This window comes from Bubalus kerabau, chromosome 16 (genome assembly GCF_029407905.1).
Source record: "Bubalus kerabau isolate K-KA32 ecotype Philippines breed swamp buffalo chromosome 16, PCC_UOA_SB_1v2, whole genome shotgun sequence".
Taxonomy (NCBI): Eukaryota; Metazoa; Chordata; class Mammalia; order Artiodactyla; family Bovidae; genus Bubalus; species Bubalus kerabau.
Genome location: NC_073639.1, coordinates 44,542,508 through 44,555,927, shown reverse-complemented (window position 1 = coordinate 44,555,927; position 13,420 = coordinate 44,542,508). Strand labels below are relative to the sequence as shown.

General features: G+C 40.1%; 1 protein-coding gene and 1 pseudogene across 1 annotated transcript in view; both read left to right on the top strand.

Moving 5' to 3' along the window:
- Nucleotides 1-13,420, top strand: part of RXFP1 (relaxin family peptide receptor 1) — a 94,166-nt gene that overhangs the window by 47,444 nt on the left and 33,302 nt on the right. The window contains exons 7-9 of the mRNA XM_055550866.1: nt 1,960-2,031; nt 2,121-2,192; nt 3,237-3,311. Coding sequence (XP_055406841.1) covers nt 1,960-2,031; nt 2,121-2,192; nt 3,237-3,311 — 219 coding nt within the window. The remainder of the gene's footprint in view (nt 1-1,959; nt 2,032-2,120; nt 2,193-3,236; nt 3,312-13,420) is intronic.
- LOC129630274 (ribosomal oxygenase 2-like) lies at nt 11,483-13,296 on the top strand (annotated as a pseudogene).

Sequence of the window (13,420 nt, the reverse complement as noted above, 5' to 3'; positions counted from 1 at the left end):
TGGGAAGTTGAACAGAGACATTGTCATGATAATATGTGCCAAGCTCTTCTGACACGCCTGGCCTCAAATGCTCAACAACCCAGTGAATTAGGTTCTGATGTTATTTCCACTTCAGAACTGGGGAAACTGAAGATTTCAGAAGTCATTTGCTTCAGGTCACACTGTTAAGTGGCAGAGCTAGGAACCAAACTATCTGACAGCAATTCAGAGCAGAATTGCTAAGCCAGAGAAATTGATACAGAAATAAACATGTAAGACAGTTTCTCTGCCATTTTAAGCCAAAATGGAAGGAGAGGAATTTTGCACACATTTCAGTCCTGGACTCTTGCTACCACTGGCAACCTTAGGTATTTTGAGAGTTTCACCTCCACTTTCCCAAATCAAAAGGACAAAGTTAAATAGAATTAGATTAAACTAATTTTATTAAATTAGATTAATTAGTTAAATGGAATTAGATTTTTGCAAATATTTCCCTTTATTTATCCCATTATTTATTTATTCTGTTGGGTTATGTGTGTCTGTGTGTGTGTGTGTCCAAAAGTTTTCTTCAGGGAAAAAGAAACTACACAAAGACTCTAAGGCCTCTATAAAAGAAGAGAGGTGATTTTTTTTAATGTTTTGTATATTGAGGTTAAAGTTACAAAATATAAAAGAATTTAATCATATTTAATTGTACAGTTCAGTGGCACTAAATACATTCACATTGTTGTGCATTCTCACCACCATCCATATCCCTAATTTTTCACCTTCCTAAACTGAGACCCTGGCCCCAGTAAACACTAACTCCCCATTCCCCTCCCCACCCCTCACCCCTGGCCCTTGGCATCTACCAGTATACTTTCTGACTCTATGAATTGACTATTCTAGCTTGATTCCACTTATACAAGAGGTGATTCTGAAAGTTATTAAAAGCTGGTGTTTGCTCTTGGAAGAAAAAGAAAAACGCATAAGCAATCAGTATAACAGAAGGAAGAGAGCATCTACTCTGCAGACGAGTGAGAAGTCAAGTCTCCTCAGAGTACAGGGGGTCAGACTCCCCACAAGGTGCTCAGTGTCTTTTCTCCAGAGCAGGTCCCTGCCTGCCCCCAGGGTGTCTCCTGTGTCCCCTCTCAGCCTCTTCACAGTGACCCTTCAACTTGTCACCCTCACACCTCTTGCCTTTGCATAAGTCATTTCCTCTCTCTGGAACTCACTCCCACCCATGCTTTGCTTTATGGATGACACACCCTCATCCAAATCTCTTCTCAGTTGAACCTCTTTCCATTAGGACTCGCTGTCTCCTCTCCCCTCCAAACTCCACAGCCCCAACCAGCAGTCAGCGTCTTCTCTGCTAGAAAGTCAGAGTAACTGTATGTTCTAGCTCTTTCCCTCCGCTGCTATACTATTTATCTGCTCCAATGTCATCTTCCTCAAAGAAAGGGATTAGAGACCTAGCACAATGGCACCCCACTCCAGTACTCTTGCCTGGGAAATCCCATGGACGGAGGAGCCTGGTGGGCTATAGTCCATGGGGTCTCGAAGAGTCGGACACGACTCAGCGACTTCACTTTCACTTTTCACTTTCATGCATTGGAGAAGGAAATGGCAACCCACTCCGGTGTTCTTGCCTGGAGAATCCCAGGGATGGGGGAGCCTGGTGGGCTGCCATCTATGGGGTTGCACAGAGTCGGACACAACTGATGTGACTTAGCAGCAGCAGCAACACTGTCAAAACAATCTGATGAATAGATGAATAGATAGAGTGATTGACTGGTTGATGGTTGATTGATAATTAAGAAATTAAAAACTGGATATGGAAAGGTAAATGATAAAGAACATTAAGAGCTCCAAAGGCAGGAAAATGGCCTGATGAGAACAGCATATAAGAAACTTTAAGATGAATGACTATTGTTCTTCCTTTCCTCATTGTAAGATATCAAGAAGATAACAGACTTACTGTCATCATTTCTCTTTTTTCAGGTATCTCAGTCATAACAGAATAACCCTCTTGAAGCCGGGTGTTTTTGAAGATCTCCACAGACTAGAGTGGCTGTATGTTTCATTTCTGTGGCATATTATGGTATTTGTCTTTATGTTGAAAAAATATATAAAATGAATCCATTTTTTCTTCTGGCTGGCAGGATAATTGAAGATAATCACCTCAATCGAATTTCCCCACTAACATTTTATGGACTAAATTCTCTTATTCTCCTGTAAGTACTAAAAATTTAAGCAAATATTTCAGTTGAAGGAAAACACATGAATAAAAATGATCACTTTGAGTTTAATAGTGTTTTATTTGGAATTAGAACCCGAAAAAGACCTTTCCAACTAAAAACCATTTCCTAGTCCTATTCTATGAGGCTATTCTGTAGTCGTAACAATTTTATAAGATCTTCTGTCTTCTAGAATGTCAGCCCATCGAAACTGAACGCAGCCTCACAGTCATGTTTCATTCCAATATTCTTAGGCACACCAGTACTGTGCTCTACAGTAAGTCCCCTACATGCAAACCTTCAAGCTGTGAACTTTTAAAGATGTGAACATGCGTTCCATCAACATCAGACATGAGTGACATTGCAGCTTGTCCTCCATTGCCTGTTGCTGATGAGATCCTTCAGCTCTACCATCTCCCACCTTCTTTCCCTCCTCCAGTCAGTAGCTCATCTTCCCTGTTCACTCAGTGCCAGCCTCTGTATGCCAGCTGTAGTACTACACTACTATACTTTTCAAGATACTACACTATAAGATCAAAAATATTTTCTTTATCTTTTGTGTTTGTTATGTATTATTTGTGTGAAAAGTATCATAAACCTATTACAGTACAGTACTATATAGCTGATCGTGTTTGTTGGGTGCCTAAGCTAACTTTGTTGGACTTACGAACAAACTGGACTTAAAGAACATGCTCTTGGAATGGAACTCATTCATATGTAAGGGACTTAGTACATTAATCTTGGTAAAGAAAAATAACGTTCATTTGAAATCACCTTCTTTTCACTACCCACAATTGAAGGGTACGGGTGTTTTCTTCAGTCTGCTGGTGTCACTGCTTCTTCCATATGACAAATATCGCCTGTCTAATTTTATTACTAACAAGCACTTAAATATAACAAAACTTACCAAAAAATTAGAGTAAGAATGCACCTAACTTATTAGATGTTCACGGCTTCATGAGAATAATGATAAACCCATGTTTGACTTCGGTTGAAAAAAGAAACAGAAAAATGGGACTCCTTTCTGATTCTCTTTTTCAGAGTACTGATGAATAACGTCCTTACCCGCTTGCCTGACAAATCTCTTTGTCAGCACATGCCCAGACTGCACTGGCTGTAAGTTGCTGTATCTTTCTTTTTTAATTTTTATTGAAATATAGTTGATTTAAAATGTTCTGTTAGTTTCAGGAGTACAGCAAAGTAATTTAGTTATATATATGTATGTGTATAATGGAAAAGAATTATAGGTTATTACAAGATATTGAGTATAGTTCCCTGTGCTATACAATAGGTCCTTGTTGGTTATCTATTTTATATATAGTACTGTGCGATCTGTTAATGCCAAGCAACAAATTTATCCCTTCCTTCCCCCCTTTCTTCTGTGGTAACCATTAGTTTGTTTTCTATGTCTGTAAGTCTATTTCTGTTTTGTAAATAAGTTCATTTATATCATACTTTAGACTCCACACATAAGCGATATCATATGATATTTGTATTTCTGTCTGATTTACTTCACTTAGTATGATAATCTTCAGGTCCATCCAAGTTGCTGCAAATGGCATTATTCTTTCTTTTTGTGGCTGAGTAACCACATATTCTTTATCCATTACTCTGTTGATGGACATTTATGTTGCTTCCATGTCTTGGCTATTGTAAATAGTGCTGCTGTGAATATTGGGGTGCATGTATCTTTTCAAATTAGAGTTTCTGCAGATATATGCCCAGGAATGGTGCTGCTGTATTATATGGTAGCTCATTTTTAATTTGTTAAGGAAACTCCATGCTGCTCTCCATAGTGGCTGTACCAATTTACATCCCTACCAACAGTATAGGAGGGTTCCCTGTATCTCTTCTTACAGAAGACAACTAACTTTTCTATTTTTGCCTGGTTCATTTTGGATATCGGGTTTTTCTCAAATGGTACTTGTCAATATTGTGTCACAATTCCTCAAAAATTTTAGCATGATTTTATTAAACATTCCTATTATCTAAACTAACTCCTCTAAGCTTAGTTCACTTTGGTAGCTCAGTCACATCCAACTCTATGTGACCCCATGGACTGCAGCAAGCCAGGCTTCCTGTCCATCACCATCTCCTAGAGCTTGCTCAAACTCATGTCCATCAAGTCAGAGATGCCATCCAACCATTTTGTTCTCTGTCATCCCTTTCTCCTCACGCCTTCAATCTTTCCCAGCATCAGGGTTTTTTCTAATCAGTCAGTTCTTTGCATTAGGTGCTCAAAGGATTGGAGTTTCAGCTTCAGCATTAGTCCTTCCAATGAATATTTAGGACTGATTTCCTGTAGGATTGACTGGTTTCATCTCCTTACTGTCCAAGGGACTCTCAAGAGTCTTCTCCAAAATCACAGTTCAAAAGCATCAATTCTTCACCACTCAGCTTTCTTCATGGTCCAACTCTCACATCCAGACACAACTACTGGAAAAATCATAGCTTTGACTAGATGGACCTTTGTTGGTAAAGTAATGTCTCTGCTTTTTAATATGCTGTCTGGGTTGGTCATGGCTTTTCTTCCAAGGAGCAAGTGTCTTTTAATTTCTTGGCTGCAGTCACCATCTGCGGTGATTTTGGAGCCCAAGAAAATAAAGTCTGTTACTGTTTCCATTGTTTCCCCATCTATTTGCCATGAAGGGATGGGAATGGATTGCCATGATCTTCATTTTCTGAATGTTGAGTCTTAAGCCAGCTTTTTCACTCTCCTCTTTCACCTTCATCAAGACGCTCTTTAGTTCCTCTTCACTTTCTGCCATAAGGGTGGTGTCATCTGCATATCTGAGATTATTGATATTTCTCCCAGAAATCCTGATTCCAGCTTATGCTTCATCCAGTCCAGCATTTCATATGATGTACTCTGCATATAAGTTAAATAAGCAAGGATTCAATATACAGCCTTGACATATCCCTTTCTCAATTTGGAAACAGCCTGTTGTTCCATGTCTGGTTCTAACTGTTGCTTCTTGACCTACATACAGATTTCTCAGGAGACAGGTCAGGTGGTCTGGTATTCCCATCTCTTTACGAATTTTCCCTAGCCTTTGTTCTGCTTCATTTTCTACTTCAAGGCCAAGCTTGCCTGTTACTCTAGGTATCTCTTGACTCCCTACTTTTGTATTCGAGTCCCCTGTGAGGAAAAGGACATCTTTTTTTGGTGTTAGTTCTAGAAGGTCTTGTAGGTCTCCACAGAACCATTCAGCTTCATCGGCATTAGTGGTTGGGACATAGACTTGGATTACTGTGATACTGGATGGAAACTCTTACTAAAATAAAATATCTCCAAAAAAACAAAATACTTTGGAGGCAGGAAGAAGACAGAAGGGATGTTGTGACATTGTATAACATCACCTCTTTTCTTTGTCAATCTATTCACCCATTCATTTGGTATAGACAGACTAAGTGACTTTAGTTCCATCTCTAAATTCTGTGTAACAAGAATATGATATTTAGAATTTATTTTTGAAGCCTCATCACACAGAATATGTTCCATGGAATTTTTCACACCATAGCTTTGTTGGTGGTACTTAGCATCAGCCCACCTATGCAAAATTCAATTATCCAGTAAATGTGGCTAAGAGACAGGTAAAAAAATGAAGAAGTGAATCCAAAATATCTCTTCAAAATTTGATTCATAAATTGCATGCACTGTGTCATATGAAAATTCCCTGTGTTTTATTTTATAGGAGATTCCCAAAAGTTTGGTTGTTGGAGTTTTAAGCTCACAGCAGACTAGAAGTGCCAGCTTGAAAGTAGGAGGGGAAGTTAGTAAGGTTGGTTTTAGTGAGAAGTAACAACTATCAACCTAATAACAAAGCAGCAGCAGGAAATGCTGTAAAAAGCAGACCCTGTAATTCAAAACACACTAGTTTGGAACCATCTAGGAAAAGAGAAACATCTCCTAAATCGTTACTTACTAAGTCCAGAGGGAATCTGGGTATAACAGTATAGTGCCCTCACTAATGACAAAGCAAAGGGCAAATTAAGTGCAATATCATTTGTGGTGATTAAATTTGGGTTCAAAAGAATTCATTAACTGTTATACTCAGTAATCCCAACTTAATAATTAAGTAAAATTGAGCAATACTTACATGAATAAATTAGCAATTAAAAGTCCATGCATTGGTTGAAAACAGAAGCAAATGTGGGGCACTCATACAATAATAAAACTTTGCTTTGCTTTTAAAAAGGTAGGAAAATTTACATTTCAGATAAAAATAAAACAATTAGGATTTATCACTAAAGAGGTAGACTTTTTAAATTTCTTTATAAAGTTGTAATCTTTATAAAAATTATAATCTTTCAATTTTAACTATCCAAACAACTCACTCCACATGCATTCCTGATAGTGATACTATCCCAAATTTAATGCTAGTAATAATTTTTGCTTTATAAGTATTCACTTTTAAATTAATTATAATGACTTTACCTTGCATATGAACTTTCATTTAGCAAAGTATAAACTAGAAAATCTGTTGGATGTGTTAGCAAACATAGAAAAATATAAATAAAATAAAAAGAGACATGACAGCCTAGGAGAATATACCTGTAAGATATACGACAGACAGCAGACTAAAACCTTTAATATGTGCGTGCATACTCAGTAGCTCAGTCATGTCCAACTCTTTGCAACTTCATGGACTGTAGCTCACAAGGCTCCTCTGTCCATGAGATTTCCCAGGCAAGACAACTGGAGTGGGTTACCATCACCTACTCCAGGGGATCTTCCTGACCCAGGGATAGAACCTGCGTCTCCTGCATCTCCTGCATTGGCAAGTGGGTTCTTTACCCATGTGCCACCCAGGGTTGGCCAAACCCAATAGCTCTTTCAAAGCAATTTTAAAAAACCTATAAACACCACAATAAAATATGTGAAATTCAAAAAGGAAGAAAAATAAGTAGTAAATAAGCATACGAAAAGCTGGGGCAATAGCCAAAGTTGAAATGATGATCCCAAGAGTAAAGTAAACTTTCATTTTTGGATGAGACTAAGCAAATTTATATATAGGGAGAAGAAGCTAATATAAAGAATTTGAAAATATAGAAACCAGTGAGGATGCATTATGGAGCAAGGTCCTGGAAGCCATGGAAAGGACAGGCAATTAAGATGTGATGTACAAACACAGGTACAGTAAAGATGAATGTACCCGCCCTGCTCCCATCAACACAGTGCAATTTCAAGATCATAATATGAAGTATAAAGAAAATATACATATTATTTTATATATTAAATAATATATTGCAATATATAAAATATAATATAAATAAAATAGATATTATAGATATATAATAAAATATTATATATATATATTTGTTATATATTATCAATATATATATAAAGAAAATAGTGTATATTACAATTCCATTCCAACAATGCTGTGCTGAAGGTATAGAAACCCCCAAGACAATATTGCTCCCTCTCTACCAATGAGAAAGAACTTTACAATCTACACAATCATAATTTTCTCAAGCCCATCAGAGAGCTACAGTCATAAGGCAAGCAAGTAAACTGAATTCTAAGGGATGACCAGGAGAGATAGGACATCTACAGTATTTTGCCTTTAACAGAGCACAAGGTGAAGAGTTGATGGTCATAAAGCAGGTACAAAGAAAACTGCTAAAACTGTAATAAATCTGTAAAGGTTAAGTGTGGGATAGTGTAACCCTCTGGAATAGCTGTGAACCCCAGACTCAGGGGAGTCAGCTACTCCTAACAGGCTCTTTTCCTCTGGTCTCCACCAACTCACAGCAAGGCTAGGGTTGATTAAAGAAACTAGACAGTCTTCTTTGGTGGCCCACAGGCACAAACCCCTCCTTCTTCCTGAGACACTTCCTTCTTAGGAAGCAAAAGCTTTATGATACCAGTGTGTGTGTGTGCTCTGCTGCTGCTGCTAAGTCACTTCAGTCGTGTCCGACTCTGTGTGACCCCATAGATGGCAGCCCACCAGGCTCCCCCGTCCCTGGGATTCTCCAGGCAAGAACACTGGAGTGGGTTGCCATTTCCTTCTCCAATGCATGAAAGTGAAAAGTGAAAGTAAAATCGCTCAGTCGTGTCCAACTCTTAGCGACCTCATGGACTGCAGCCTACCAGGCTCCTCTGTCCATGGGATTTTCCAGGCAGGAGTACTGGAGTGGGGTGCCATTGCCTTCTCCGTGTGTGCTCAGTCATGTCCAATTCTGCGACCCCATGAACTATAATCTGCCAGTCTCCTCTCTTCATGGAATTTCCCAGGCAAGAATACTAGACTGAGTTGCCATTTCTTCCTCCTGGGGATCTTCCAAAACCAGGGATCAAACTCGTAGTTCTTGCAGCTTCTGCATTGGCAGGCAAGTTCTTCACCACTGAGCCACCTGGGAACCCAAAAGGGTGGTAGTAGCCAAAGCTCTCTACTCCAGCAACATGGGCAGATAAGCCTCTCCAGCCCAGGATCCTGTACTTTTACAAAGTGGGCTGGGGCTTCTGGGTCATGATTAACAGCAATGCTGAGAAAGTTCAGTCCTCGAAAAGAGCAGGAAGAATAATCCTTGTCACATTATAAAGCAATCAACAGAACTAGACCTAGAGATAACTCAGATGTTACAGCTACCAAACAAGGAAATTAAAATACTTATGATTGGGACCTCCCCAGTAGTACTGTGGTTGGAACTTCCCCTTTCAATAGAGGGGTGCAGATTTGATTCCTGGTTGGGGAGTTTAGATCCAACATGCCTCATAGCAAAAAAACAAAAACAAAAAACAACATAAAGCAGAAGCAGTGTTGTGATAAATTCCACAAAGACTTTAAAAATGGTCCATGTCAAAAAATCTTTCTTAAAAACTTACCATTAATCAGTTAACTGATTTATTGGAAAAAGTAGGCAACATACATGCACATGTGTAAAATGTCTGCAAAAAAGATGGAAGCTTTAAAGAGAATCAAGGAATTACTTCAACAGGCTTAGCAGCTGAGCAAAGAATCAATCACCTTGACGATAGATCAATAGAGAGCTTTCATTTGAATCAAAAAGAAATAAAAAATGAAATACAGAGTCAAGAATCCAAAAGTTGCAGGATAATATAAAATTGCCTAAAACTGCATTAAAGGGTCACAGAAAAAGAGGAGAGGAAAAACAAGATGTCATCAAACAAAACTTGGGTCTGCTCTCCAGACATATCAGTTCAGTTCAGTTCAGTCACTCAGTCGTGTCCAACTCTTTGCAACCCCATGAATCGCAGCACGCCAGGCCTCCCTGTCCATCACCAACTCCCAGAGTTCACTCAAACTCATGTCCATCAAGTCGGTGATACCATCCAGCCATCTCATCCTCTGTCATCCCCTTCTCCTCCTGCCCCCAATCCCTCCCAGCATCAGAGTCTTTTCCAATGAGTCAACTCTTCACATGAGGTGGCCAAATTATTGGAGTTTCAGCTTTAGCATCAGTCCTTTCAATGAACACCCAGGACTGATCTCCTTCACAATGGACTGGTTGGATCTCCTTGCAGTCCAAGGGACTCTCAAGAGTCTTCTCCAACACCACAGTTCAAAAGCATCAATTCTTCGGCACTCAGCCTTCTTCACAGTCCAACTCTCACATCCATACATGACCACTGGAAAAACCATAGCCTTAACTAGACGAACCTTTGTTGGCAAAGTAATGTCTCTGCTTTTGAATATGCTATCTAGGTTGGTCATAACTTTCCTTCCAAGGAGTAAGCGTCTTTTAATTTCATGGCTGCAGTCACCATCTGTAGTGATTTTGGAGCCCAGAAAAATAAAGTCTGACACTGTTTCCATTGTTTCCCCATCTATTTCCCATGAAGTGATGGGACCGGATGCCATGATCTTCATTTTCTGAATGTTGAGCTTTAAGCCAACGTCTTCACTCTCCTCTTTCACTTTCATCAAGAGGCTTTTGAGTTCCTCTTTACTTTCTGCCATTAGGGTGGTGTCATCTGCATATCTGAGGTTATTGATATTTCTCCTGGCAATCTTGATTCTAGCTTGTGCTTCTTCCAGCCTAGTGTTTTTCATGATGTACTCTGCATATAAGTTAAATAAGCAGGGTGACAATATATACCCTTGATGTACTCTTTTTCCTATTTGGAACCAGTCTGTTGTTCCATGTCCAATTCTAACTGTTGCTTCCTGACCTGCATACAGATTTCTCAAGAGGCAGGTCAAGTGGTCTGGTATTCCCATCTCTTTCAGAATTTTCCACAGTTTATTGTGATCCACACAGTCAAAGGCTTTGGCATAGTCAATAAAGCAGAAATAGATGTTTTTCTGGAACTCTCTTGCTTTTTCGATGCGCAAGGTCAATTTACTAACACTAGGGGTGGTTAAGGAAAGGACAGCATTTACTGCAAGTATCAAGCAAGGAGAACAGACAGTTCAAGTTCAAAAGACCCAAACTCCCTGATGTCTTTCAAGGAAGGGTTTTTAAAGGCAAGGTGAGGGATAATATTGCAGGGTGCATGATCAATTGAGGTTCAATTCTCTGATTGGTTGATGGTGAGGTAGCAAGGTGGTGTTTCAAGAATCTCAATCCTCAACCTTCTGGTTCCTGTCAGTCTAGCATCTACATGCTGGTGGTCAGCAGTTAACTTCCTCCACCTGGTGGGGTGACTATCTGCAAAACAACTCAAGGACACAGCTCAGGGTGTTATCTACAGCCGTTGAGGAGGAAATTAACATCCTTGACTTTGTTTTATGGCTAACAGTCTTGCTTGACTGTTTTCCTTTGTTTCTGCATTTTCTCACGTCTCTGATTAAAGTCATTCCTTGGAATTCGAGAAAGAGGATAAAACTCTTCTAGAAACAAGAGGCAAGTCAGGAGACACAGGGTCCTGCTCAATTTTAAAGAAATATCTAAAGAGATAATGACCAAGAATATTCTAAAATAACATAATGAACCCAAAAAATCTAAGAACCTCAGAGAAAAACACAAACAGAAGTAGAAAGGAAAAAACTTGATAAATGATAATCAAGCTCCTGAAAACCAAAGATAAAGGAAAAGAGTTTGTGGCAACCAGAGAAAAAAGAGATATTATAATACATGCTGCTAAATGAAGATAAGAAATGCAGCAGTGATTTTTTTAAAAGCTGGAGGGGCTGTGTTAACGTTGGAGAAAAAGAGGTTTTTGAACAAAGACTATCACCAAGGATAAAGAGAGGTATCACATAATGATAAAGGGCTCAATTCAGGAAGAGGACACAATAACTTAAAAGGGAAGGCAGTTTCAAAATGAATAAAGTGAAACCATAAAACTACTAAGGAAAAAAGCTAGGTGTCAAAAGATGTCATTTAAAACTAAGAAATCTACCAGTACGTGGATATTTGATATTCCTAAGAGGAACATTAATAAATAGCATATAATTGATCGAAATCCTATGGTGAGAGACAGATGGAAAGAAAGTCAGGAAGACAATATATACTAATTTCATCATTTCTAATAATAGGAAATTGTTAAGTACTAGTGTTACTCTCTAAGAAAAAGAAGATAGAGTATACTGGATAAAGTTATAAAGGTCACCAGTAGAATATACAAAGCTTTTTAAATATTAGAAGAAGTTAAAGCCATTTGTTCAAAGGTTTTTTAGCCTATAAAAACAATATAGGGAGGCCGCTGGCAACAGGCTTGAGTCTGGTTTGCATTTCCTCACTGCCTCCTCTGGACGACAGCAAGGTCAAAGAAAGAGAAGCCTGCTGGGGATGGGAAGGAAGAGGGGGCCTGTTCCTAAGCAGACGAAGATGGAGGCAGCCGGTGGACCTTCCCCTTTCAACTCTGACAGCCCCTGTGGCCTCTTTGAAAGTTTAATCTCGCCCATCAAGTCCGAGACTTTTTTCAAGGAATTCCGGGAGCAGAAGCCCCTTCTCATCCAGAGAGATGACCTTGAACTTCCTGTTCACGCTCTCAGATCTGAAGAGTACTATGGAGGATTCGAAAATGTCTACAGTTGTGTCCATGGGAAGAAGAAGGTTTTAAAACAAGAGGGCAAAGTGCACTTTCTTCAGCTGAGAAAAGATTTTGATCAGAAAAGTGCAACAGTTCCATTTCACTAGGCTCGGAAAATTACGGATGAGCTCTGGAAGTTCTAGGAGAAGCTGGAATGCTACTTTGACTCCAATGTGTACATAACCCCCGCGGGAGATCTGGGCCTGCAGCCCCACTACGATGATGTCGAGGTTTTCATCCTGCAGCTGGAGGGAAAGAAACACTGGTGCCTGTACCAACTCACGGTACCGCTCCCCGCCCCGCCGCTCGCCCCCCGCCCCACCTACCCCTCAGCCGCCTCGCGGGCACCGGAATGAAACGTGGGGCGCTAGCACAGGAGTTCACGCTGAAGCCGGCAGATCTGAGCTTTCGCAGAGGGACCATCCAGCAGGCGGACACTCCGGAGGGTCTGGCCAACTCCACGCACGTGACCATCCACACCTCCGGAGCAGTTCGTGGAGAGATTTCCTTTTGGACACCATTTTGGGGCTCGTGTTTGATACCACCAAGGCAGACGTTGAGCTCCGGGCTGGCATCCGCCGGCGGCTGCTCCCACAGATGGAAACCACAGCTGTTGCAACAAGAAGATAAGGTGGCTTTCTGAGGATGCTTGCAGACCAGCTAGAGGGCATCAAAGAACTGCCTTCAGCAGACATGAGAAAGGATGTTGCCATGAATGGATTCTCTCCTTACTATATGGGAAGTTCGGCAGAGCTTTTCAACACCAGGTGGACAGTTACCAGGGTTGGACAACACAGCGAGACTGCAATTTAGAGACCACCTTGTCCTCACCGTAGGACCGGATCAAGATCCATCTGATGAAACTGGAGAAAAGATGCTTTACTCTATCATTCCTGAAAGAATAGGTTAGAGACACACACGATGGGAAGTGAGGAAACAGTCTCATGGACTTCGCTTTCCTTTATCACATATGGTTGCACTGAAGCAAATTTGGAACAGTTCAGCTAGTTCTGTCAAGGGTAGCTTACTACAGCTGAGGAAAAGCAAAAGCAAAACCTAGTATTATCCTTCTGCACAGAATGTTTAATCCAAGCAGTCTGGTCCTTTTACTGCTTTTTAATATTAATATGTATTTATAAAATAGTAGACACTTGATTCTGCCAAGATTTGTGTGCTAAGGAGCCCTGCTGCTTTGAGCCAAGGACACGATGAATGTAACTTTTCTTACCTGTGTATCTAATAAGATGAGATGTACCTTTTACAGGTGATCAGTTGGCCA